The following is a 26,667-nucleotide window of genomic DNA, read 5'->3' on the forward strand; positions in this document are numbered from 1 at the left end:
TGATGAATGTTTCTGGATGACACTAACCATCATCTATAAAACTGAACTTAATATATTCCCTCCTCATGCTTCTTGTGTCCCCCATTCTTGGTGATCAAAAATAGTAGTAAAAAAGCAGTTACCATTATTACCTTGCTTCTTTTCAGATACTGTCCTGGGCAATTTATAGACTCTCATTCATTGCTGCCACCATCTTCTTTGGTGTTCAGGGAATTTGGTTGTGACTTAGATTCTTCCCTTTTATCCACAGCTATAAAGCTGTTTTTTTTAAAACAAATTCTGACCCAAGAGCCAGTCATTTATCACTCAATACCTTTAATTGTTATATCTCTTTGATCTGTTATCCTGCCTATTTTCTAGATTTTTTTTAGTATAATTCTGTAGAATGTCCCACAGTTTGTACAGTAGATTCAGGTTCAGATTTTTTGCACAAATACTACCTAGGGGGTTTGTTTCTATCTCAGTGCATCATATCAAGAGGTGTGTAATGTCAGATTATTGCATTATTGGTGATTCTATGTTTCATCACTTGTGTCTGTCAGATATTTCCATTGTGAAGGCGTATTTTCTCTTTTTAATTAGTAAGTCATCTATGAGGTGATATTTTCATGGCGAATATTCTGTTCCTCAATAACATTTTACCAAATTATTTTAGCATCTATTGATGTTCCTTTCCTGAAACAGTTTTTACAGTTGTGGTTGCAAAATGGTGATTTTCTAATTTATTTATTAGCTGGCATTCTTCTAAAAAGAAGAGCATTCTTGGCATCCTTCCTTCACTTTTGGGGAAACACTATGGACTGATGAATTCCTTTGGTCTGTTGTGTTATGGTTTATCATCATCATTCTTCTTTTTAATGCTCATATTGACCCAGATGTGGCTCCTTCAAGCTGTTTTTTTTTTTTTTTTTAAATGCCCTTTGATGTGTCTCCATTAGTTTTTTGGTGTGGGTTTGTTTTCTGGTGTAACAAAATGTCCATTCATCTTATGCTGTTATGCATTTTCATTTCTCAAAGGAGGTCTTTTCCCTGTTATAGGAATAATGTTTAGAAGTCAAGATTTGGGTGCTAGTGTGTTCATTGCTTTTAATCTTCCAGATACTTTTGATTCTGTCTTTGACATACTTCTTCATTCTCTTTATTGCATTGTCACTATCTCTGACTTGGCTTACACTTTTATTGTCATTTCAAGACCACTGCAGTGGCCTCTCACTAGTTTTTAGCAATTTTTAAAAAAATTTTTTGGTAAACATATAATGTGTTTTTATCCCCAGGGGTACAGGTCTGTGACTCGCCAGGTTTACACATTTCACAGCACTCATCATAGCACATACCCTCCCCAATGTCCATATCCCCACCACCCTCTCCCATCCCCCTTCCCCCCCGCAACCCTCAGTCTGTTTTTTTGAGATTGAGTCTTTTATGGTTTGTCTCCCTCCCGATCCCATCTTCTTTCATTTTTTCTTTTCCTACCCCCCAAATCCCCCATGTTGCATCTCTACTTCCTCATATCAGGGAGATCATATGATAGCTGTCTTTCTCCGACTGACTCACTTTGCTAAGCATAATACCCTCTAGTTCCATCCACGTCGTCGCAAATGGCAAGATTTCATTTCTTTTGATGGCTGCATAGTATCCATTGTGTATATATACCACATCTTCTTTATCCATTCATCTGTTGATGGACATCTAGGTTCTTTCCATAGTTTGGCTATTGTGGACATTGCTGCCATAAACATTCGGGTGCACGTGCCCTTTCGGAGCACCACGTTTGTATCTTTAGGATATATACCCAGTAGTGCAATTGCTGGGTCATAGGGTAGCTCTATTTTCAGTTTTTTGGGGAACCTCTACACTGTTTTCCAGAGTGGCTGCACCAGCTTGCATTCCCACCAGCAGTGTAGGAGGGTTCCCTTTTCTCTGCATCCTCGCCAGCATCTGTCATTTCCTGACTTGTTAATTTTAGCATGACTGGTGTGAGGTGGTATCTCATTGTAATTTTGATTTGTATTTCCTGATGCCGAGAGATGTGGAGCATTTTTTCATGTGTCTGTTGGCCATCTGGATGTCTTATTTGCAGAAATGTCTGTTCATGTCCTCTGCCCATTTCTTGATTGGATTATTTGTTCTTTGGGTGTTGAGTTTGCTAAGCTCTTTATAGATTTTGGGTACTAGCCCTTTATCTGATATGTCATTTGCAAATATCTTCTCTCATTCTGTCAGTTGTCTTTTTGTTAACTTTTTAACTTTTTGTTAACTGTTTCCTTTGCTGCGCAAAAGCTTTTGATCTTGATGAAATCCCAATAGTTCATTTTTGCCCTCACTTCCCTTGCCTTTGGCAATGTTCCTAGGAAGAAGTTGCTGCGGCTGAGGTCGAAGAGGTTGCTGCCTGTGTTCTCCTCAAGGATTTTGATGGATTCCTTTCTCACATTGAGGTCCTTCATCCATTTTGAGTCTATTTTCGTGTGTGGTGTAAGGAAGTGGTCCAATTTCATTTTTCTGCATGTGGCTGTCCAATTTTCCCAGCCCCATTTGTTGAAGAGGCTGTCTTTTTTCCATTGGACATTCTTTCCTGCTTTGTCGAAGATTAGTTGACCATAGAGTTGAGGGTCTATTTCTGGGCTCTCTATTCTGTTCCATTGATCTATGTGTCTGTTTTTGTGCCAGTACCATACTGTCTTGATGATGACAGCTTTGTAATAGAGCTTGAAGTCTGGAATTGTGATGCCACCAACTTTGGCTTTCTTTTTCAATATTCCTTTGGCTATTCGAGGTCTTTTCTGGTTCCATATAAATTTTAAGATTATTTGTTCTATTTCTTTGAAAAAAATGGATGGGATTTTGATTGGGATTGCATTAAATGTGTAGATTGCTTTAGGTAGAATAGACATTTTCACAATATTTGTTCTTCCAATCCATGAGCATGGAACATTTTTCCATTTCTTTGTGTCTTCCTCGGTTTCTTTCATGAGTACTTTATAAAAGTTCTCTGAGTATAGATTCTTTGCCTCTTTGGTTAGGTTTATTCCTAGGTATCTTATGGTTTTGGGTGCAATTGTAAATGGGATTGACTCCTTAATTTCTCTTTCTTCTGTCTTGCTGTTGGTGTAAAGAAATGCAACTGATTTTTGTGCATTGACTTTATATCCTGACACTTTACTGAATTCCTGTACAAGTTCTAGCAGTTTTGGAGTGGAGGCTTTTGGGTTTTCCGCATACAGTATCATATCATCTGCAAAGAGTGCCCGTATTCATTAGGTCCCTAGCCTTCGGTACTGCTTCTTGTTCTTCTTTTTGTGGTGAGTTTTTCCGCCTTGTCATTTTGTCCAGATAAGAATATATAAAGGAGAAAATAAAATGTTAAAAGGGTGGCAAAGATCCCAGGGAAATGTGCTTTAACCAAATGAGAAGAGACCCCAAATCGTGGGAGGGAGAAAGGGGATAAACAAGAAAAAAAAAAAAAAAAAAGAAAAGAAAACAAATAAGGAGAAAATATAAAAAAAAATATATGTATATACAAAAAATATAGTTAGATACAATGGAGGATAAAATATGACTATAATAATGAAGGTTCAAAAAAAGATTATTATTATTTTTTTTTTGGTAAGGTATTGTTAAGATATACTAATTAAAAAAAATTAAAAGAGGAAAGGGTAAAAGTTAAAAAAAAATTAGCAGTAGAAAAAAGAAAAAAAAATATTAACTGCAAGACTAAAGAATCATGGGGAGAAAGCCATGAATTCCTTGCTTTGCTTTCTCCTCTTCTGGAATTCCTCTGTTCTCCTTGGTAAGTGAAGTTGGTCTTGGCTGGGTTTCTTGTTGATCTTCTGGGGAAGGGACCTGTTGTAGTGATTCTCAAGTGTCTTTGCCTGAGGTGGAATTGCCCCACCCTTAACGGGAGCTAAGTAATCCGCTCCCGTTCGCTTTCCGGAGCTTTTGTTCCCTGAATGCTTTCTATAGAGTTCCGGAGGACTGGAATGATAATGGCGGCCTCCAAGTCTCTGGCCCGGAGGAGCCGAGCGCTCCGGGTCCCACTTGAGGAGTGGGACCCTCAGAGAAAAGCACCCAATTGCTCCCATCTCCCTGGCCTCTGGTCGTGTTTGGAGAAGAGTGCTCAGTCGCCCACGCTTGGAGAAAAGCGCCCGGTTGCTTCCGTCTCTGTGGCCTCTGGCCACACTCCGAGCTCACCCAGCCTGTGCCCGGTTCAAGGTAACCCCGAGCTGAGGGCTCACTCCTCGGCTTTGTCGCTGTAGCCGGCTTCCCTGCTCTAATACCTGTGAGCTCTGCGACACTCAGACACCCCTGGTCCTTCTGTAATCCCATGGGACCTGGGGTTACGCTGACCCCGCGTGGGCTTCACCCCGGTTTAGCCTCTGGAGCGATGTCCCTCTGTGAAGCAGACTTTTAAAAGTCTTGATTTTGTGCTCTGTTGCTCCACCGCTTGCTGGGAGCCGGCCCCTTCCCCCGCGGTCTATCTTCCCGTCGCTTCGGACTCACTTCTCCGCAGGTCCTACCTTTCAGAAAGTGGTCGATTTTCTGTTTCTAGAATTGTTGATCTTTTCTTTGATTTCCCATTGGATTTGTAGGTGTTCGCAATGTTTAGCTAAGCTATCTAGCTGATCTCCTGCTACCTGATGTCGTCTCAGCCTGCTACTTCTCCACCATCTTGACTCCGCCCCCTAGTTTTTAGCAATTTTATTCCATGTCATCTTTTTTCTTTTTCCCCCATTTCATCTTTTAATAGTCACTGTTGTTTTCTTCCTGAGCTTCCATGGAGATCATCTCAATCCTATCCCCAGAAACTTTGGTGAGCCTTTAGTAGTTATAGGAAATTTTTTTGTTTTGTTTTGTTTTGTTTTGTTCTTTTTTTCATTAGCTTGGCTTTCAAAAGTCTTCAAAGTCCATGTTGGACTTTGTATATCTTGTATATATCTTTGTATATCTTGTATATCTTATACCTTACCTTGTATATCTTTTTGGCTAACATAATTACCTGTTTCCTAAAAGTTTCACATATTTTTTTGTTTCTATGTATTTGGTCCTGGAAGTTCCTCCTTTTAGAAAACTTTTCCTTTAATCTCAGCTCTACCTTATCCACGTGTAAGTATTTTTTATTCTCTAAGGCCTACGTAATTATAATCTTTTCTGATAACTTTTCTTCAATCTTTTGGCTCTACATGATTTGTGCTTCCGTGGTACTTTGTTTAAACCTGTTTTATCATAATTCACATACTATTGTAACTGTCTCTTCCATTAAAATCTAGCCTTTGGTTATAAGAACAATGTAGTCATCTTTATTTTTCCCACAATATCCACACAATTATTTTCTGAACAGAGTACGTTCTAAATGCTTGGTTCAAGAGGAACAAATGGGAGAAAGAGGATCTGTCCGATTCAGAAACTTGGTGGGACTTCTTCCATTTGTGCTTCCCTGCTCCAAACTTGGGGTTTCTAGAATTGCCTGGAGCCTAAGGTTGTAAAAGCCCCTTCTCATACTCTTTACTGTAGAGTAGAGAGAACTGGGAGTAGTTCTCCTTCCCCAGCATTCTCTCCAACATTTGAGAGGTCTCTCTGCCATGAGTTAGTATGGCAGTTGGCCTATCATCATTTTGCCTCAAAATCAACCATTTTGTTAAAAGCAAAATTTGTTTTAAATAAAAAAAGAGTTTGTATACCTCAGAGATGATAGTCTAGAAAATACACATCGTTTGTTTAAATTAGAGATCAGTGAACTTTTTCTGTAGAGGTCCAGTAGTAACTACTTTAGAATTTGTGGGCATATGGTCTTTGTTTTAAATACTCATCTCTGTGTGGTAGCACTGAAACAGCAAAAGACAATCCATAAATTAATAGGTGTGGCTGTGTTCCAATAAAACTTCATTTGTGGACACTGAAATTTGGATTTCATGTATTTTTACTCATCGTGGTATGTTCTTCTATTTAATAAATAGTTTAGATATGTAAACGTCCTTCTTAGCCTGTGGGGTCTACCAGAACAGGCATCAGACTGAATCTGGTGTGTATGCCATAGTTTGTTGATTGCTGGTTTAGATCACCATGACTCTTTGAGTTGGGCTAATTCTGATTTGAATAGAAGGTGTGTAACAGTGAATAATTGGTTTGTTAAGGTTATGAACTTGGGAGTTCTCAAAAGTGGAACTTTAAAAAAAATCAGAATATGTTAGAATATCATTGGGATTAATAGCAAAATTTATTTTAAGTTGTCAGTTTTGGCTTTGTTTAAGGAGTTTAGTGACTACTGCAACATATGAAAGATCTTGTTAGATAGTTTACAGAGAATGGTTTAGAATGGGTGAAAGAACCAGAACTATACACAGTAATTTAAAGTGCATATTATTTCTTTGTACCATCATTTAAATGTATTTTGAAGATTCAATCTGCTCTCTGATAGTCACTTTAAGCTCTAACTTTTAGAGCTAAGGAATATTGGAGACTAAAGGATAGATAAGAATTAGACTGACAAAAAAGTGCTCCTTGAATTCAGACAAGTTGGTCTTAATATGTAGTAGTAAATCTCTTGAGTGTGTACAGTATTAGCAGTATCTGATTACAGTGTCCTCATCTTAAAAGTTGCTGCCCCAAACCCAATGTAGTGCAGTGCATTTATAGTTACGAAAATTTGTAAACACAGATATTTATTTACAAACAATGTGCATAATAAATTTAGAGAAAAAGGGTAACAGAACTGTGTATTTTCCTATTTGGGGTGAAAAGATGGGTATAATTATAAATAGGTTTGGATGAATATACATGAAAGCTTTGACAGTCCTGTTTGAGTTTATGGGCATATAAACATGTTATTTTCATCTATTTTTACATTGAAATTATGTTGCTTTTGTATTATAACAAAATTATTATTTATTTGAATAAAATAATATATAATTGACACACGATGTTACATTAGTTTCAGGTGTACAATGTAGCGACTGGACAGTTTTGTTTTTTTTTAAGATTTTATTCATCTGTTTATTTGACAGAGAGATCACAAGTAGGCAGAGAAGCAGGCAGAGAGAGAGGGGGAAGCAGGCTCCCTGCTGAGCAGAGAGTCCAACGTGGGGCTAGATCACAGGACCCTGAGATCATGACCTGAGCTGAAGGCAGAGGCTTAACCCATTGAGCGATTGGACAGTTTTAAACATCATGTTATGCGCATCACAAGTATAGCTACTATCTGTTATCATACAACACTGTTATAATACCATGGACTGTAACCCTGTGCTCTCCTTTTTTTCCCCATGACTCACTCATTCCATAGCTGGAAGCCTCCATCTTCCACAGCCTCTCGCCCATTTGCCCATCCCTCACCCTCCTCCCCTCTGGCAACAATCAGGGTTGTTCCCTGTATTTATGGGTCTGTTTCTATTCTTTGTTTGTTTCTTCATTTCAGCAAAATTATTTTAAATTTATAAACTGGACAGCCAATTCTTAGAATTCGTAGTATCATTTAAGACTGAATCTGCAAATGATGTTTTAAAAGCATCCAATACCATTTGATTTCATTAGGGGTGCTTTTATAAACAAAATGTTGACATTCCTTTGAATTTTTCTCCTGTGCAAATGTTTTCAGGGTGATGATGATGCTTATTTGTGTATTCGTGAAGATCAGACTGTACACATACAACCTTCGCATTTGATGGGGCGAAGTCACCCTGTGATGGACTCCAGGGTAGGTATGAAAATTCTGGGACCCTCCACCTGGTTTGTCTGCCTTTTGGCTAGGTGGCCAACAGTGGCAGAACTGTGTTGCAAGATAGCTCCCTATCCTCAGTTAGCAGAGAGCCAGAGAACGAGTCTGGCAGCAGGCTTCCTTTCTTATAATAATCTGGGAGAAACTTTTCTGTGCTTTATTTTATTTTAAAAATAGTATGTAAAAATATAATAAATTATTATTGTTATAGGTTTAATGTATTATTAATATCATTATATCATTTGTATTTAACATCATATATTAAAGTATATATCTTATTTTTCTCTAAATTAATAAAATTATATTTAAGATATACAACATGATGTTTTGATATACATATACGTAGCGAAATGATTACTTCAGCTGTGTCCTCACAGACTTAACTTTTTTTTGTGGTGAGAGCACCTGAAATTTACTCACTTAGCAAATTTCCAGTATACAATACAGTATTACTAAATACAGTCATCGTGCTGTACATTAGATCTCTAGACTTATTCATCCTACGTAACTGCAACTTTGTCCCCTTTGACCACTGTCTCCCCTTTTCTACACTTTGGAAAAGCACTAAACAAGTTTCTCTTGTAGCAAAAGATGAATTCTTGCCTATGTCACCTAAATCTTTTTTCATATCTTAGAAAAGAATATATTTCTCATCCAGTGAGAATGAAAAGCATGTAGGGCGGGGACTGGTTCAGTGCCTTGGTCAGTTGTCTTCTGTGCCTCTTCTTGGCATCTGTGCCACAGATATTTCTGGTAGAGAAGTGTCTCTTTTCACATGGCGTTTGGCAAGCACATGAGCTCTGACAGAGCAGTAGCCGTCACCTAATGACTTCACACTCTCTGTAGAGCTTTCCCCAGGGCTTGGGACTTATCCCTTGTTGCATGTTACATTTTGGCCATGAGTGTATTACTTCCCAATTGTTTCTTCAGTGTTTTGATTTTGTGTCTGTGGCCAGATGGGGTTAGTGCATCTGCCAAAGTTTCTAACCTGGGTAGAGGACTTGTGGGGTTCTGATTCAGTGTAAAAATATTTTTGCCAAGTTGGGGTAAAGACAAATGAGGAGAAAAATGTTTCTTGTACTCCTCAGAGAGGAAGTGGGAAAACAACAATACAGCAGACAAAACATGCACAAAGGATCTTAGGGAAAGGAAATCCAGCAGGTCAGGTCGATCATATTTTATTTTTAGCAAATCTGTGGGGAATGCTGAGAAGACCCATTGTGTATGTTTGTAGGGCGCTCTTGAGGATCTGGCTTGGAGGCTGGCGGATGGTGTTATGCAGTGTTCTTTCAGAAGAAACATTACCCTTCCTGGGGCTAAGAATAGATTTGATCTAAACACAAGCTACTACATATTTCTAGCAGATGGTGCAGCTGATGATGGTATGTATATTGATGAAAATTATCTTTTCAAGTTTTTTCCTCTCTCTTCTTCCCTTTTCCACCTTTCCTGGAGAGACTGCTATAATTGCTCATTTCTTTTCTTTTCTTTTTTTTTTTTTTTAAAGATTTTATTTATTTGACAGAGATCACAATTAGGCAGAGAGGCAGGCAGAGAGAGAGAGGAAGGGAAGCAGGCTTCCCGCTGAGCAGAGAGCCGGGGCTGGATCCCAGGACCCTGAGACCATGGCCTGAGCCGAAGGCAGAGGCTTTAACCCACTGAGCCGCCCAGGCGCCCCTAATTGCTCATTTTTTAAGATATACACTTGTGGGTAAAGAATTATCAAAACCCTTTTCCATTCTTGCCTGACAGTTTGACTTTGGATGACCTTCTCATTTTGTTTCCTGGGGAACTAGATAAAAGTAGTGTCAACTATGTTGTAAGGTGACATGCTTATGATAAAAATGGCTTCTGGCTGGCAAAGTGCATTTGGACCAGGAAGAACTATAAATACCTAGTAAGAAGCCATATCTTTGGGTTTCCCTATGTGTTGTGACATTGGCAGATCCCTGGCAGGGATCCTGTAAGCAGTGGCTGTAAGAGTGTTGCAAGAGATACTGCTTTTGCAGGATAACCTGTCTAATGTGAAATTCATCTCCTTGAACCTGAGCTTTCTCCAGGGAGGTGGAGGAGGGGTAGGGAGAATAGTTTCTGGCCAACTGAATAAGGTGCTATAAGATCTCTCATCAAAGCAAAATGCCTCTGAATGCCCTGCAGCTGTGCTCATCTCTGTTCCACGTTTCTCTAAGTGAATCTGATGTCAAGTGCAGCCCACAGTAGTTCTGTGAGTTTGAATATTTACTTTATCCTTTTTTTTTTCTTTCAAAGAATATTTCCTTTATCCTTAAGAAGACTGCCTGGTGGGTATTGCAGCACCTATTAATAAGGATTATTAGATTTTATTTAAGGTCTTGGCTGACGATGTTTTGAAGAAGTATAGGAAATGCCAAGGTAGTATGTAGTGACTCATCTCTTGGGAGATAATACTGTCCCAAACTTTGTGGATATAACTTCCTTTGAAAATGGCGAGAAGCTGGGTGGATGGAACGGAAGGCTAGGGGCTGAGGTAAAGGAAGAGGAAGAGCAAAAATGTGGTGTAGGTAAAATTGTGAAAAACCTTTGCATATTCTATCATGTGGTTTTTGATTCTTTTTTTCTAGATTTTTATTTATTTATTTGACAGACAGAGATCACAAGTAGGCAGAGAGGTAGGCAGAGAGAGAGAGGGGGAAGCAGGCTACCTGCTGAGCAGAGAGCCCGTTGCAGGGCTCGATCCCAGGACCCTGCCTGAGCTGAAGGCAGAGGCTTAACCCACTGAGCCACCCAGGCGCCCCTGGGTTTTGATTTTATACTATAGGTAAAGGGGAGATGATAGTTTTGAAGCAGGATAAACTGTCCACTCAGTGTTAGGAGAGAATTTAGGAATATTTGTAGATTTAGTTGTAGGTGATATGTGTAGTTATCTTAGTCAAATCATGTAATCTTGTTTGCACCAGCAATAGCAAATATAGCTTGAAAGTCATTTCTTGGTTAAGTGATATTAATGAAGAAAAACTACTCAGTGCTTCATGAGTGCCAGTGACTGGCTAAGCACTGTAGTTAGATCCTTCATTTTTATCTTAATAAAGATTATATTAGATATGTACTCTTACTATCCCTGTGTCATCTGGGAGGAAACAGGCTTAGGAGTGGTTAAGTAATTTAACCCAGATGAGTCCGTGGTAGAGATGAAATTTGAATCCAGACTTTGACCTCAGAGCCTAAGTAGTCAACATTTTTTTTTTTTAAGATTTTATTTATTCACTTGACAGAGACCACAAGCAGACAGAGAGGCAGGCAGAGAGAGGAAGGGAAGCAGGCTCCCCGCTGAGCAGAGAGCCCGATGTGGGGCTCGATCCCAGGACCCCGGGATCATGACCTGAGCCAAAGGCAGAGGCTTTAACCCACTTAGCCACCCAGGTGCCCAGTCAACACTTTTGAACATGGAAAATATAGGAATTGAATTTTTAATGAGGAAAAGGGTCAACTATCTGTGTTTTTAAAGGAATACCACTTAAGTAGAGGTAATTGTGTTTGTTGTTATCATAGTGGTCACTTACTGTGTGTTACATATTTCTCGGGTCTCACAGAGGCTTTGTCAGTAGACATTATAGTACCCATTTAAGAGAAGGAAACTGGAACCTAGAAAGGTTAAGTAACTTGTTCCAAATTAAACAAGTAGCAGATTCAGAAATTACGCCCCAGACTGTTCCGCTTACAGAAGCTGTGCCCTTTCCATGATACCAAACTTGCTTCCTTTGGTGCCCGGTATGGTACAGGTGCTTCATGTATGACTACGGATGCAAATGGATACCTTCTGTTGCTAGGGGATTTAGCAGTTTGTATTTATACTTTAAAAAACTTGATACTTAGGGGCGCCTGGGTGGCTCAGTTGGTTAAGTGGCTGCCTTTGGGTCAGGTCAAAATCTCATGGGGTCCTCCACATTGGGCTCCTTGCTCAGTGAGGAGTCTGCTTCTCCCTCTCCCTCTACCCTTCCTCCCTGCCCATGCTCGCTCTTTCTCCCAAATAAATAAATCTTTAAAAAAAAATCTTGATACTTAAAAAAATTTATACCTTAAAGGAAAAGCAGTTTCATTTAAGTGGATGAATTCTATTATATAATAAATCGTGTGTGGGGGGGGGTGGGGGGATGTGTGACAATGCCAAAAATTTCTTCTTAGGGTAGCACTGTAGAAATTGGAATACATTTTCTGATAGAAACAATATTTTATTTTATTTATTTTTTTTTAGAAACAATATTTTAAGTGATAGTTCCAATGTTTGCCTAGAAAACTCTAGTTCATGGATAATGTAGGTGCAGAATGGAGCATTGTATTTCCCTCTCTAGCTGGTTGCTATGCTGATGGTATGGTGGGGAGAATCTCTATCTTTTGTGGTGTTTCTCAAAGCGTGGCCTCAAACAACCTACTTCCTAACCACTTGAGGTGACTGCTGGAAATGTAGATTCCCAAACTCCAGCTTTTAGACTCGCTGAATCTCTTGTCATTGGTGATTGGAATCTGCATTTTTTAACAAACATTCCAGGTGATTGTTTTATATACTGTGGTTTGATAACTTACTACTCCAGGACAGGGTTCTCCCAAATAAGGTATATACATTGTAAGACAGTCTAGAGGATACAAGGAACAACGCTAGAACCTTCTATTTAGATTGATTTGATCTCATCTCAAAAATTTCTATTTTAATATATTTTACAGTGTTCATAATGCATTAAGACAATAGTACATCAATATGTTTATTAACTAAAGTATATGTATATCAGGAGCATAGACTCATTTTTTTTTAATTAAAAAAAATTTTTTTAAGACTTTAGGGCACGTGGGGGGCTCAGTCATTAAGCATCTGCCTTTGGCTCCGGTCATGATCCCAATGTCCTGGGATCAAACCTCATATTGGGCTCCCTGCCCAGCGGGAAGCCTGCTTCTCCCTCTCCAGCTCCCCTGCTTGTGTTCCCTTTCTCACTCTCTCTTTCTCATAAATAAATAAAATCGAAAAAAAAGTAAAAAATAAAAATATTTTAAAAAAGATTAAAAAAGATATTTAAAAAGAGAGCAGGGGCAGAGGGGAGGAGAAGAGGGAGAGGGAGAAGTAGACTCCTCGCCGAGCAGGGAGCCTCATGGCAGCCCAATTCCAGGACCCCAGGATTGTGTCCTGAGCCAAGGGTAGATGCTGAACTGACTGAGCTGCCCAGGAGCCCCTGGACTCTTTTTTTTTTTTTTTTTTTTTTTTTTAAAACTGGTGGAGTGCAGAGCAAAAAAAAAAAAAAACCCAAAAACCCAAACCTAGATATTACTGCTTTAGGGAATAAACTTTCCATTACCCTTGTGTTGGGGAACAAAGTATTGCCACATAAATCATTGTCTCTTCTGTTATCTAGTTATGTGTATGTGAACGAGGTATAAATTGTACTCTGCTTAAAAGCAGTGAGACTCTGTGAGGTTGAAACCATTTTTCAAAGCAATCATAAAATCTCTGTAACCCATATAAATGTAAAAGGTACACAATTGCAGTAAAATCCGTTTAAAACCTTTTTCTAATGCTATCTCTACCCTCCCTCCCCCAGAATGCTGACATTGTCCTATCATGAAATAAGGAGTCACGGGAAATGATAGAACTCACTTGGGTGAATAAGTAATTCACAATTAGGAAATCTACCAATTTAAATAATTCAGGAATTGGAGACCCTGTCATCACATGACTGGTTATTTTAACAATTTAACGAATTTAACAATTTAACAGTTTAACAAAATGACGGGTTATTTAACAATTACATCACGTAATACCATAGAGTCTTGTACTAAACATGAACTCCATCTGCTTTAGAGTAGAAATCTAAGATTATGATGGAGCCATACAAAGGAATCCCAAAATTATAATGGACTTCTGCTTTAATGAAGGTTAAGTTCTTGGTTAGCCCGTGGGTCTGCAGTGAATCAGAGTTTAAAAACACTTTCTTCCAACTTGCCTCTCAGGCTATTGGGACTGTGGTCTGGTTTTCATCACCACAACTCTGCTAATTCAATATAATTCTCAATAGTTATTGTCTTTTTCTTCTTGACTCTCTTCTCTAGGTATTCATTACATAAAGCTTTTCTCATTTTCTGCTTTCTCTCTGATCTCTGTTATAAACAAGCCATGATATAATAGTATTTGTGAAACAAATAACCAGTTGTCCTGAAACCATTTTTTGAATAGTTCACTTTATCTCTGCCACTTCAAAAATTCTCTCTATTTTTTTTAAAGATTATTTATTTATTTATTTGACACAGAGAGAGAGAGAGAGAGAGAGAGATCACAAGCAGGTAAAGAGGCAGGCAGAGAGAGAGAGGGGAGAAGCAGACTCCCTGCTGAGCAGAGAGCCTGATGCGGGACTTGATCCCAGGACCCTGAGATCATGACCTGAGCTGAAGGCAGAGGCTTAACCCACTGAGCCACCCAGGCACCCCAGAAATCCTCTCTATTATATGCCAAACATCTATCAGTAAATCAAACTATTTCTAGCTTATTCTTCCATTAATTTATTACTGTAGCAGTTGAAATTACAGTAGCTTTTTAAAAGGTTATGAATTTTGATAGAGCATGATTCCCCTCCTGGCCTCGTTTTTCAGGAATTCTTGCCTCTTTGTTGTGTATCTGTCCTACTGGAAAAACTTTAGAAATGATTGTCAGATTCCATTGAAAATCGTATTGGGGTTGTGATTAGAATTGCAATGAAATTTTAGGTTAATTTTGGGAATAATTGACATCTTTGCAATAGTGAGTCTTTCTATCCGGGAATATATTGGATAAAATCTGGTGGTTTTCTTCATGTCTTCATATAGGTTATATATTTTTTGTTACTTTGTTTCTATGTATCTTATAGATTTCTAATACAAGCTCTTGTGTGATTATTTTTCTTACACTTTCTAAATTTGTTGGTGTATAGGAAAGTTACTGGTCTTTGAATATTTGTCTTGAACTTAGTCATCTATTTTGCCAGTTGATTTTTTTGGTTTTTCTAGATAAAGTCTTACCTTATGCAAATAATGACAAGGTTCAGCAGTCATTTTTTTTCTTGTTTCATTGCATTGTTTACTTTGTTGTGGAAAAGTAAAAATCAGACCAGGGACAGACCAATTGACACTTGGAGAAGTAGGAGAGCTCATTTATTTTACACCAGCAGACCCCGATGAGCTTGTGCTCATAATTCTCGGCCCCGGACAATGGGGTTATAGAGTTTTATAGGGAACTGCAGGCAGTCAGGTTCCAAGGGCTAAGCTGACTGCTGATGGGTGGGTTTAAACCAGGGGAGCAGGGGTGGGGGCGCTGCTTTAGTTGGGAGCAGTAGTGAGAGGAGCCTGTGGTGGGAAGCCTGTTTACAGAAGCAGAAGCAGCTGGTTATCTCTTGCTCCCAATAGGGCTTCTGGTTATCTCTAGCTTATTGTTAGTAACTTTACATCTTCTGGGGCCATCTGGCCTGGACCTGCTTGGTAATTCTCCCCTTCAACTTCTCCCAGAAAAACGTGGACCAGTAGTGGTGATGTGGCAAACATTCTTGTCTTGTTCCTGGTTTTGATGGGAATGCTTCTGATATTCAGTGTTGTGTCATGTTTATAGTATTTTTTTGGTGGTTGTCTTTTATGGTGCTTAGAAAATTATCTTTTCCTAACTTTACAGAGTTCTTGACATAAACATGTGCTGAATTTCATCTGATATCTTTCAGGCAGCAATTGAGATAATATTTTACCATTATTTTTATAGACTTCAGAATCGCAAACAGTCCTCTCTCAGGATAAACTTTGCTTGGCTATGTTTTATAGCTCTCTTAATGCACAGTTGATTTGAATCCCTAATATTTTATTTAAACTTTCTGTATCTATATTTATAATTGATTTGGTCTGTGGTTGTGGGAATGTGTATATGTGTGCACATGCATACCTAGTTTTGGTTTCAGTATTATGCTAATCTCATAGAATGAACTCTAGAAGAACTTAAATAAATAAGAATTTTTAAAGTTAAAAAAATTTTTTTTAGTTGTATGTTAGAACTCATCCACATAATATCTGTCTGAACCTTTAGGGATTGATTTAAAAAATTCTTCTATCATTAGTACTCTCCAGTTACTACTACTTCTTTGGTGAAGTTTTCTAATTTAAGATTTTTCCAGAAATTCATCCATTTCATTTAGATTTTAAAATATTTTTGGCTTAATTAAAGTAGCGTGTAGCATTTTTGTATAAGTTTAGTGTATCTTCTATATCAGCAGGTGTGCTACCCTTTTTATTTCTAATACTGTTTGTGCTCTTTCTTTTTATCTTGTGGTTGGACTTGCCAAAAACTCAGTCAATTTCATTGGCTTTTTATAGACTTCATTTTTTAACTTACTAGTTTGTTAATTTCTACCTTTATTTTTAATCCATCTTCCTTTCTGGTTTCCTGGGTTGTATTTTGTTGGTGTAAACACCTCTTGAATTAAATGATGACTTCAATACTTTAAGTGTTTTTTTTTTTAATAAATGCTTTTTAAATGATAAAAACTTCTTTTGAATGTACCTTGATTGTATCACTTTTTTTTTTTTAAAGGATTTTATTTATTTATTTGACAGAGATCACAAATAGGCAGAGAGGCAGGCAGAGAGAGAGGGGGAAGCAGGGTCCCCACTGAGCAGAGAGGCCAATGCGGGACTTGATCCCAGGGCCCTGGGATCATGACCTGAGCTGAAGGCAGAGGCTTTAACCCACTGAGCCACCCAGGTGCCCCTCACATTTGTTTTTGATAGGAAGTGTCTTCATTGTTAACTCATTTTAAAGAAGGGTTGTGATTTAAATTTTGATTTCCTATTTAGCTCCAGGATTATTTCAAAGAGTAGTTGTATAAATACCTAGTTAGATCTTTTTTATCCCTAGCTTTTGGTTCATTTTTTGTTTTGTTGCGTTTTGGATATAATATAACCTGTATCTTGTATAATTATTTCTTTTTGGAAATTACTGAGATGTAATCAGTAGTCTAGTACTTATTTCATTGAGAAAAGATTCCTGTATATCTGTTTTATCAGATTTCTTAATTCTTTTTATTCTTTTTGACACTTGGTGTTGTATTCTAAAAACAATGTGTGTTCCATCATTTATATTTATTCTCTTAATGATGGACATTTAACTTGCTTAATTTTTTTTTTTTGGTCCAGCACAAAAAACCCACAGCTTTTTGTAGACATTCTTGTGTATATATCTGTGGGTAAAAGGGGAGTATTTCTGTAGGATAGATTCCCAGAATGAACAACCGCACATACATACTCACATACCAAACTAATTCTCCACATTCACAGACTTAATCTTATGCATAATTAATAATAGCACATCCTCAATTTGTTTATATCACCATTATTTGGGATTTTGATTTGTTAGTCAAAGCCAGTCCAAATTGACCATATGCCATGTAATACAATTTTGCATCAAAGTGCTTTTTTTTGTCTTCTGCGCACCCACTTTGTCCAGGTCCAGTTTCTGTTAGTTTGGTCTAGGATTCCAGATTTTTAAAAGTATTAGTATTTTTGAAGAATTATATTTGACATTTTCAGTGTTTTTTATATTGTCAGTGATCATTTTGACTTCACAGTGTTTGACTGGCTTCTTGCCTACCACCAGCTGTTCCAGTATAACTTCTCCATTCTTCGTCCTCATGGTGATTCATCTGTTGATTGGCTAAATTATTTCTTTAACATGTTTCAAGATGATCATGTGTACTGTTATATACATTTACGTGGCTTTTGCATATGAGTGTCATCCCTGATGATATTTATTTATTTCTTATCACCTTAAGAAAGGTTGTTTCTGTGCCGTGCCACTGTTTTTCCATTCCTTCTCTCTTGAGGAAGTAATTCTTCATTTTCTGTCTTTGAAATTTCAGGTCGAATTTATAAGCACTCTCAGCAACCTTTGATTACATATGAAAAACATAATGTGACAGATGATCCGAAGAACGTGGGAGGATCCCGTTCTTTATTCCTTCTGAAGGCTCATGGTAAGTTACATGGGTAGTATTATTACTACTTTGTGCAGTAAATTTACCTGATGACCCAGTGCTGGCTGGATTAGGAATGGCGGTGGGTATAATTTACCAAATGTGTATCAGTCTTCCATGTTTAAATATTAATATCTGTCTTAATGTTTGTAACTTTTTATTAAAAATGGAAAAGTAGAGATAATTAGTGGTTTTAACCCTGGCTGTACATTAAAATCACTAATGGAGCTTTTAAGACATCCATAATTTTTAAAGAGTGCCCTAGTTATTTCTAACTGTAGCCAGAGTTGAGTATCTGGGTTAATCAACTTAATTTTTGTGACACCTTAATTAGGCCATTTATTAAAATGAAGGCTTGTAATAGAAGAGTGCTTTGTGATTTTGATTGTCTAACAGTAGTTTGGTTTCAAAGATACAGTTTTGTTGAAGAACTGACCAGTGTATAAGTAATTGAGGGTATACAAATTACTCAATGCTGTACATATGATGATTTTAATCATGAAATGATTAAATGATTAAAATAATGAAATTAACCATGTTGGAAGAGCAGTAGCCTAAAACAAAACTCGAACATGCTCTGGTTCTGCAGATGAAAGTTGATTCCATTTGAAAAGTAGCCTGGTTTATTGTTGAAAAGATGGGATTTAAAAGTAGGGGAATAGTGAAGTGTATACTTGTATGGGGAGGGGAATCTGTCCTTATTTGATATATTTCCTTTATATTCTCCAGAGTTATTCCATCCAGTAGAGTTTCAATAAATGTCATCATAGTTAAGCTTGAAAATAATTTTATTATTGGCAATTTGCTTCTACAAGTAGCTCCAGGGGGACAGTAATCGGATTTCGCCTATTTCGCCTATGTAACTTGCCTATTTGTTTTTCACTATTTTGGAATGAGAAGTGAGAAGATGCTCACATACCTGCAGAAGGGCTGTATTATTGTCCTGGTTAAGGCACAGTTGCTGAAGCCAGACTGGGTTCGATTCCCAACTTTGTAACCTTTGGCGAGTTACTTAACTTCTTTCTTCCTCAGTTTCCCCATCCAGCAAAAGCAGAATAATCATTATAACTACTGAATGGGATTGTTTTAAAGATCAGTTAGAGTAATACATGTAAAACACTCAGTGCCTGGCACATGGTAGGAGTGATGGAAGTGTTAGCTATTAAAAGTAGTAGTGGTGGTGGTAAAAGCTATGATATGCGGGGTATTTTTAGGTTATACGTAATGTTCATTGAATGTATTTCATTAGTTGTTTTCTATGTTCTGAACATTTGGTGTGGTCTTTAAGAAACAGCTTGGGTTGTTATGTCAACCATTCTATCTTCCCACCTGCAGGTGCCTTAATGTTTGTGGCATGGATGACTACCGTGAGCATAGGTGTGCTCACTGCTCGGTTCTTCAAATCTGTTTGGTCAAAGGCTTTCTTTGGTCAAGCAGCTTGGTTTCAGGTAGGCGGGAGAAAAAGTTTAATGCAATTTCCATATTATTTGAACATTGTGACATGAAAACATACGCAGTATGTGGGTTTCTTTCCCGTGTGTGTGTGTGTGTGTGTGTGTGTGTGTGTGTGTGTGGTTCTAGTTGTAGTTGTGGAATCTTAATAATTCCTTCAGTTTGCCCTTTGGTTTCCTAACTAGTTGAGAAGAGACGTAAGACACTTGGTGGTGGTCAAAATAGAGACAGCTTTATGAGGGTCAGGCTGGATTGGAGAAGGTCTCAGGGCCATGTGCATCCCTTTGTAACATAAACTCTGGGACCCAAAGATCCAACTTACGTGTCTATTGGCCGAGGGTAGAGCCTGCAAGAGCATTCATGCACTGCCCTCCCTGAGTGCAGTTAGGTCAAGGAGGATGGGAAAGCTGAAGACAGAAGTAGCAGGGGTTAATGCATTTCCAAATAGGGGCCTGTCCTGTGGTTGATGCCTGCAAATGTTAGACTGTCCCTCACTCACTAATCAAGATCATCTATCTCCTCTGTGGGTGGGAAGAGGAGCTAGAGGTGTTTCTTTTCATGCTGCCCCTTTGTATGGGATGAAGAGGCAGTCTCATAATAGAAAGACAAGAGTCAATAAGCCCGCTTCAAAACAAAGCAAAACAAACCTTCCCTTTCACATGTCATGGACTATAGGTGTTGCACGTATAGGGGAAGATCGGTGAGTCTGTGCTGAGACAGAATGTACAAGTCTGCTTTTGATAAAATGCTGCTTATTGAAACAGTTTGAACTTTGTAAGGGTATTCTTGAAACTTTATATTGATATATGTTGGTAGCCTTTAAGACTTACCTTATCTAGCCTGGTTTCTCACTATTGGCTGGTAGGGTCCATCTGTTTTATATGTTCTTCTACTGCTGTGTGCCTTGCTCATCTCTGTCTCTGCCTTTGATTTCTCTCTCTTTCTCTGTCTCTGTCTGTCTGTCTCTCTCATCTGTTCATATGGATATTCCCAGTCGGAAAAATCTTTGTGTCTCCACTCTATCGGTTCAGTTCTCTACTGCCTTTCAAATCTGGATGTCTCTATATGTAGTGTGATATATAGAGTGATTATGTGTCCTCCTTCCCCTGAGACAGTTTCTGTTTGCACCATTTATCCTGACATACTCAATTGACAGTGTCCTTCCACTCGTATACTTTAGACAATGAATTGACATTTCATGTACGTTTCTCTCATCTGCTCACTGTGTGCTAAGCTCCTCAGGAGACAGTATTTTCTGTTTCCTTGCTGTCCCAGGGTATCCGGTACAGCACTGTCCTTGGTGGTGGAACTTAACAAAGGAAGGAAATGAAGGACTTTCGGCAAGTAGGTGTGGTCCATGTGTGAAGTAGCCCTTCCTGCTGCTCTGTGCAGGCAAAGTCATGGCAGATGCTTTTGAATGATGAGGATGGCAGCTCAGAGTTTAAGTTCAGTCGTTTACTAAGCTTTTTTTTTTTTTTTTAACTTAATGCAAATGGTGATTAGATGTTCATCGAATGCGTGCCTTCTGTGAATGCCACCCCACAGTAAAGCCAACGCCATCCTTGTCCTCTTTCCTAGTTAATTGTATTCTCCTGGTGCCATTTCACCCTTGCAGGTGCATCGGGCGCTCATGTTCACGACCACCACCCTTACCTGCATCGCTTTTGTTCTGCCCTTTGTTTACAGAGGAGGCTGGAGTTCGGTAGGTATCTCTTAAACTGAATGTTTCTATAAAAAATTCATTTTGATGCCAAAGGAGGTTGCTGTTTCATTCTCCGACAAGAGCTTAAAAGGTATTTCTGTGTGCATCTCTCTTTTTTTTAATCATCTGGTGACTATTCCATATGGCTGGGGGGTCACTCTCACTGGAGAGTGAGGATGTCATTGCAGATTACTTGGTAATGAAATGTGTGTGTGTATATATATATATATATATATATATATATATATTTTAAAGATTTTATTTATTTATTTGACACAGAGAGATCACAAGTAGGCAGAGAGGCAGGCAGAGGGGAAGGGGGAAGCAGACTCCCCACTGAGCAGAGAGCCTCATGTGGGGCTCAATCCCAGGACGATGAGATCATGACCTGAGCCAAAGTCAGAGACCAGAGATCATGACCCACTGAGCCACCCAGGCGCCCATATTTTTAGGCTGCATCCAATGTTATGGAGACTCTATATAGCTTGGGTGAGTTTTCTCACTATGGAGTGGTGAAAATTCACAGTGTGATATCTAAGGAACGTGAACACTGTAAGTGTTTTTCTCTAATTCTATGATTGCCGGTAAGCTAATGACAGAGCGATATCTACTGGTATGGTCACTGGTGTATCTTAAGCACCCAGAGCAGCTTCTGGTATATAGTAGGTCCTCAGTAAAGAATGAATGAATGAGGAAGGCTTACCGAGAATAAGTGATATACCTAAGGTCAGATCTGTGCTTCCATGACAGTTTTCCAATTTTATAACTGGCCAGAATTCGATCTCAAACTTTAGTATTTCAGTTTGGACTGTTGTTATAAGGGCAAGACTGATAAATCGTGGGTCACTAGGAAACTTCCCTCCTGCTTTTTAGGTAGTTTCTAAATTGGTCAACCTGTTTTTTTTTTAAAGGAAATGATTATTTTCTGATATGAGTCTAGACAGCAGAACCTTACTTTATGCAGGTATTTGGGACAAGGGTAATGCTTATTTTGTAAGTTTTGTAGTTTGCAGTCTTTGCAGTTAGTGAATTGGATCGTATAAAGGAGAAATTATAGTAGCTACCTCACAGGCTTTTTGAGAATTGAGAATTAATTAGCTGAAAGCACTTAGGATAGTTCCCTGCACATTCTAAGCACATACAGGAATTTTATTGCTGCTGTTACTGTGATTTTATGAAATAGAGGCACTTTCCCTCTCCATGGTCCTGGTTATAATTTTATCCACATATAACCGAGGCCATAACTTGAGTCTGTTTTTGTACAGTTCTTTTGTCAGCTTATTCCTGTTGACCAAAGCTTCCCATCATGAGCTAGAAACCATTATACCCTTGTTCTAGATCACACATTTTAGAGCCTACCCATGCATGGCAGTCAGTGACAACAGACTGTAATGTTCCCCCATCTAAACATGTCACAGGTTAGAGCATATCCTTAGTCCCTCTCTAAGTTTTTAAGTGGAATAATTGTGCCAAGTGGTCTGACCCAACCATCTGCTGTTTTAAGCAGGCATGTGGCATCTCTAAGGGAGGAGTGGAGCTGACAGTGTTGGGATACTTTGTTGATGTTTTTTCTGAGGTTATCCCTCCATTCTGATCCAAGGACCTGAGATTTTTATGCAGTGGCTACATGGGTTATTCATTCATTCAATGTTTATTGAGTGACTAAGGCTCTGTTAAGCAGTTGAGTTACAAAGGATCATCTAGAACCTTCAGCTCAGGGAAACACAGAGTTCTAAACAAAATTACCATACGTCGGGGTGATTGCTCTTGGCACGGGGATACTAAATAGTCCTAGGTCGGCTGTACAGGTGTTGGTAATCATCTAACATCCTGATGGGGGTGAGGCAGCACTCTGCGTGGACTGCACCACAACCATTTACACATTGGACACATTATTTGATATCTCTAAGCCTCAGTTCCCCATGAGTGGGGTATTAATAAGTGTCAAGCACTGTAGTGAGCATCAGTAATAATGTATATAAAGTACATGCCTGGTAATCAGTAGATGCTCAGTGAATGGTCCTGTTCTATTAGTAAATGTTTTAAGCGACAGAAAAACACTAAGAATACATCATCTGTGTGTCTTATTTTTAACTTGAGGGTTTAATTTGCTGGGCGAGATCGAGACCTTTAAAATGATGTAACTTTGTTCAGAATGCAGGTTATCATCCATACCTTGGTTGCATAGTGATGATTTTAGCAGTTCTTCAGCCTCTTTTGGCAGCCTTCAGGCCACCTTTACATGACCCAAGGTACTTAACAGCTTTTCTGTATAAATGGTCTTAATGTGGATATCATTACTTGGCGAACTAATTCCTTTTTAAGTAAAAACACTTTGCATTTAGTAAAATTCAGTGATAAACTTTGTTTACTTTAAAGGGTTTTAAAACATATTTCAGATACCTAATTCCTAGGCAATGAGGGAAATTGCATGCTTTTTATTCTCTTGGGAATTAATCGTAGTTCTGTCACTTCTGAGAATGCTGACTAGTTCTTTATTTGGTAGAAGGCAAATGTTTAACTGGACTCACTGGAGTGTGGGCACAGCTGCTAGAATAATAGCAGGTAAGTGATTGTGATGCCACTTACTCATATATAATTGCTGGTGGTTTATATTGCAGGTGGTAATTTGGCTTAAATGATTTTTAGATGTATTAGTAATTGGAGTAATTGGTTGTTGAGGAGAGATCAGCCTTAAACGTTGAAATCTAGAAAATTTCTTGAGGTGACTAAGTCATTATTTCAGTGTTAAGTTTAAGGTTTTTGAAATGGCTTTAAAACTTTTCTTCTAAGACTCTTGGTTTTTTTTTAGCATTTGCCTTTGCCCGCAGAATAAGCTGTGTTAATGGCCAAATGCTCAAGTTGAGGGTCATTTGTGAGTTGGGCTGAGGTGGGTTGGGGGTGTCCCAGCCTTCTGTCTGCAGGTCCTCTCCATGGGGATGGTGCCTTCCAGGGAAGGGTGATTTTCAGAAGTCAAGTATGGTTATCCAGTATATTTTGATGCTATGTATAATAAATACTAAACTGACAACCTCCTGCACTTACATTTTGATAGTCTTTGGGGGTTCTTTGTGGAAGGAGGAGGACAGTCAGCAATGATTTCCATACTTTTCTCCCTTTCCTATACTGCAGACTTAAAAAACTTTTTGGAAAGTTTGAGCGTCTCTTTTTAAACAATTGGTAGATCATAAGTATAACTTCCCATCTTGCCATTTCTAGTCTTATAATTTAAAAAAGACTAAGTTTATTATTTGGTCGTAAATATTAGTCTAATTCATCTCATAAACTCTTTTGCTCTGTTTTACTTGGTATAATACACACACATGTACTCACATAATTACCTCTCTTGAGGGGGACTACATTTGAATAGATATATTTTTCTAATACACGTAGTGGCAGCAATGTTCCTGGGAATGGATTTACCAGGACTAGATCTTCCTGGCCCGTGGAAAACCTATGCAATGATTGGATTTGTAGCCTGGCATGTTGGGATGGAGATTGTTCTGGAGATGCATGCCTACCGACTTTCTCGAAAAGGTAACCTGCTCAAACAGCCATGTTATATAGAATCACCTTTATATAAACTCCAGGAATGTAATTAGTTTGTAGATACTGATGGTTGACTCTTACAGGGTAGCTCACTGAAAATGTCTGTGGTCATTAGTTAGTGTTAGAACTCATGGAAATATTCTGCCCTTGTTGTTTTGATACTCATTAGAATTTGTGAGGGAAAAAAGGTAATGATCTTAGGTTTTAGGGAAGAAGTCTTTTGTTATAAATACTTATTATGTTGCATGCTGGTCTGACTTGGAGCCTGTCCACACTGAGAATCCTGAATGCATGGAGCTAAGAGAACCCAGAAATGGAGGAAGAAGAGATGCCTAAAGTCAACACAGGGCAGAGCTGCAGGCAGATTTTGCCTATTTGATAAACTTGCCGTGTGCTAACAATTCAGTTGCCATCTACATCATATATAGCTAGCTAACTAGGCAAGTGGGATAAGAAAAACTTCTTTTGCCCAGAGTTTCTTTTCTTTCTTTTTTTTTAAACTATTTTTTTAAAAGATTTTATTTATTTATTTGACAGACAGAGATCACAAGTAGGCAGAGAGGCAGGCAGAGAGAGAAAGAGAGGGGGAAGCGAGCTCCCTGCAGAGCAGGGAGCCCGATGCAGGACTCGATCCCAGGACCCTGAGATCATGATCTGAGCTGAAGGCAGAGGCTTAACCCACTGAGCCACCCAGATTTTCTAATGGCAAGTCCATGTCGATCTTAGTGCCAAATGGACCTTAGGCAGGATCAAGGTACCTACAGCTATTAGGAGTGGAGACATTAGTAGAGACTGCGTGACACTTTAAACTAGCTGGGCTTCTGAGCTGTGTCCTTTGTGTCTTATTTAGTTCCAGCCTCCTAAATGATAAGTTAAGGGGGACTTCTAAAAATAGGACCTTTTAATTTTCAATCTAGGAGCCTGGGCAACTTTTAGGAGCCTAGTACTAAATATCTATCCTGCCATTTTTGGTTCACAATAGAATCACATCCATAGGGTTTCTGATGGCCACTGAATTATGGCTTGCTATTTAAAATACATATGTACTTAAAACGTTGTTTGTTAAGACTTTGATATGATTTTTACTGACCAGGAGAAGGGGCATATTTTAAGTCCCTCGACAAATATGTTCCGTAGCCAGCTTGTCCCAATTTGTGAGAACCTTACATGTTCAGGAAGTTTGCAACGTTTGGTAGCTTGACATGGGAGAATATATATACCTGGAAATCAACAAATGCTACACATCAGGACTTTTTTTTTTTTTTTTGACTTAGTTTGCTGGTGTACTCATGGGCCTTACAAACTTATGTTGTTGTTTTTGACAGTTGAAATATTGGATGATGCCAGAATTCAGATCCTTCAGTCATTTACTGTAGCTGAAGCAGAAGTAAGTCCCCCTTTTCTTATTTATTGACACAAACCTCGATGAGAGTTGTTTCTTTCTTTCACGTCTCAATTTTTCTTCCAGGGTCATGCTTTTAAAAAGGTGGTGTTTGCAGTTTATATCTGTGGGAATGTGACTTTTCTCATCATCATCTTATCTGCAATCAACCAACTCTGAGCAAGCAAAGACCTTGGCTTTTGCAGACCAGATGATAATGATCATTAAGCCAAAGAAACTTGAAGCCTGTACTGACTGCCCGCAGTGTAGTCATCAGTTCTGAATTGGAAGAGCAGGTCACATCTGCAGAGGTGTGGTCTTTAGAAATCCACTGTCAGCAGGGTCCTAAGGACTCTAAAAAGGATGTAAAACCTTTATGTGTGATTCTGAGCGTTACCAGGGGAGGTTGTCCTTGAGGAGAAATGACTCTCAGGTATTTTCCATGATGCGATTTTTAGAATGCTGGCATTTAAGAGAAGAACCATTTGGAAAGACAGAAATGATGTCATTTGGAGGAAATGGAGATTGTATTAAGTTGAATATATTTTGGACTATAAAGGTGCTGTTTTAAAGAAAAATTTATGCTAGTTTATCTGAATGGTCTTTCTTAGGACTTTTTTGGGGCACACTGTGTTTTTCAGTCCAGTTTTTTGAACATGTCCTTTTTTCTGTGTATTCTTTCACTTCTTTGGTAAAGGTGGAAATGGGGCTAACTCCATTGTATTTACATTTAAATATATTTAAATATATATATCTTATATATATTTAAAGTATATTTAAATATATTAACACTTAAATATATTATGAATATTATAATTTCTTTCTTAGCAGTGAAATGCAGGTGTGCATCTTCTGCTTAAGAGTGTATTTTTAT

General features: G+C 38.4%; 1 protein-coding gene across 1 annotated transcript in view; it reads left to right on the forward strand.

The window, feature by feature from the left end:
• FRRS1 (ferric chelate reductase 1) overlaps positions 1–26,362 on the forward strand; it is a 48,984-nt gene extending 22,622 nt beyond the window's left edge. Inside the window, exons 7-16 of the mRNA XM_080802966.1 lie at positions 7,589–7,687; positions 8,943–9,090; positions 17,596–17,709; positions 19,045–19,157; positions 20,777–20,863; positions 23,018–23,115; positions 23,370–23,428; positions 24,257–24,400; positions 25,738–25,799; positions 25,881–26,362. Coding sequence (XP_080659092.1) covers positions 7,589–7,687; positions 8,943–9,090; positions 17,596–17,709; positions 19,045–19,157; positions 20,777–20,863; positions 23,018–23,115; positions 23,370–23,428; positions 24,257–24,400; positions 25,738–25,799; positions 25,881–25,973 — 1,017 coding nt within the window. The 3' untranslated portion in view covers positions 25,974–26,362. The remainder of the gene's footprint in view (positions 1–7,588; positions 7,688–8,942; positions 9,091–17,595; positions 17,710–19,044; positions 19,158–20,776; positions 20,864–23,017; positions 23,116–23,369; positions 23,429–24,256; positions 24,401–25,737; positions 25,800–25,880) is intronic.
• The last annotated feature ends 305 nt before the right edge of the window (positions 26,363–26,667 follow it).

This window comes from Martes martes (assembly GCF_963455335.1).
Source record: "Martes martes genome assembly, chromosome: 4".
NCBI lineage: Eukaryota > Metazoa > Chordata > Mammalia > Carnivora > Mustelidae > Martes > Martes martes.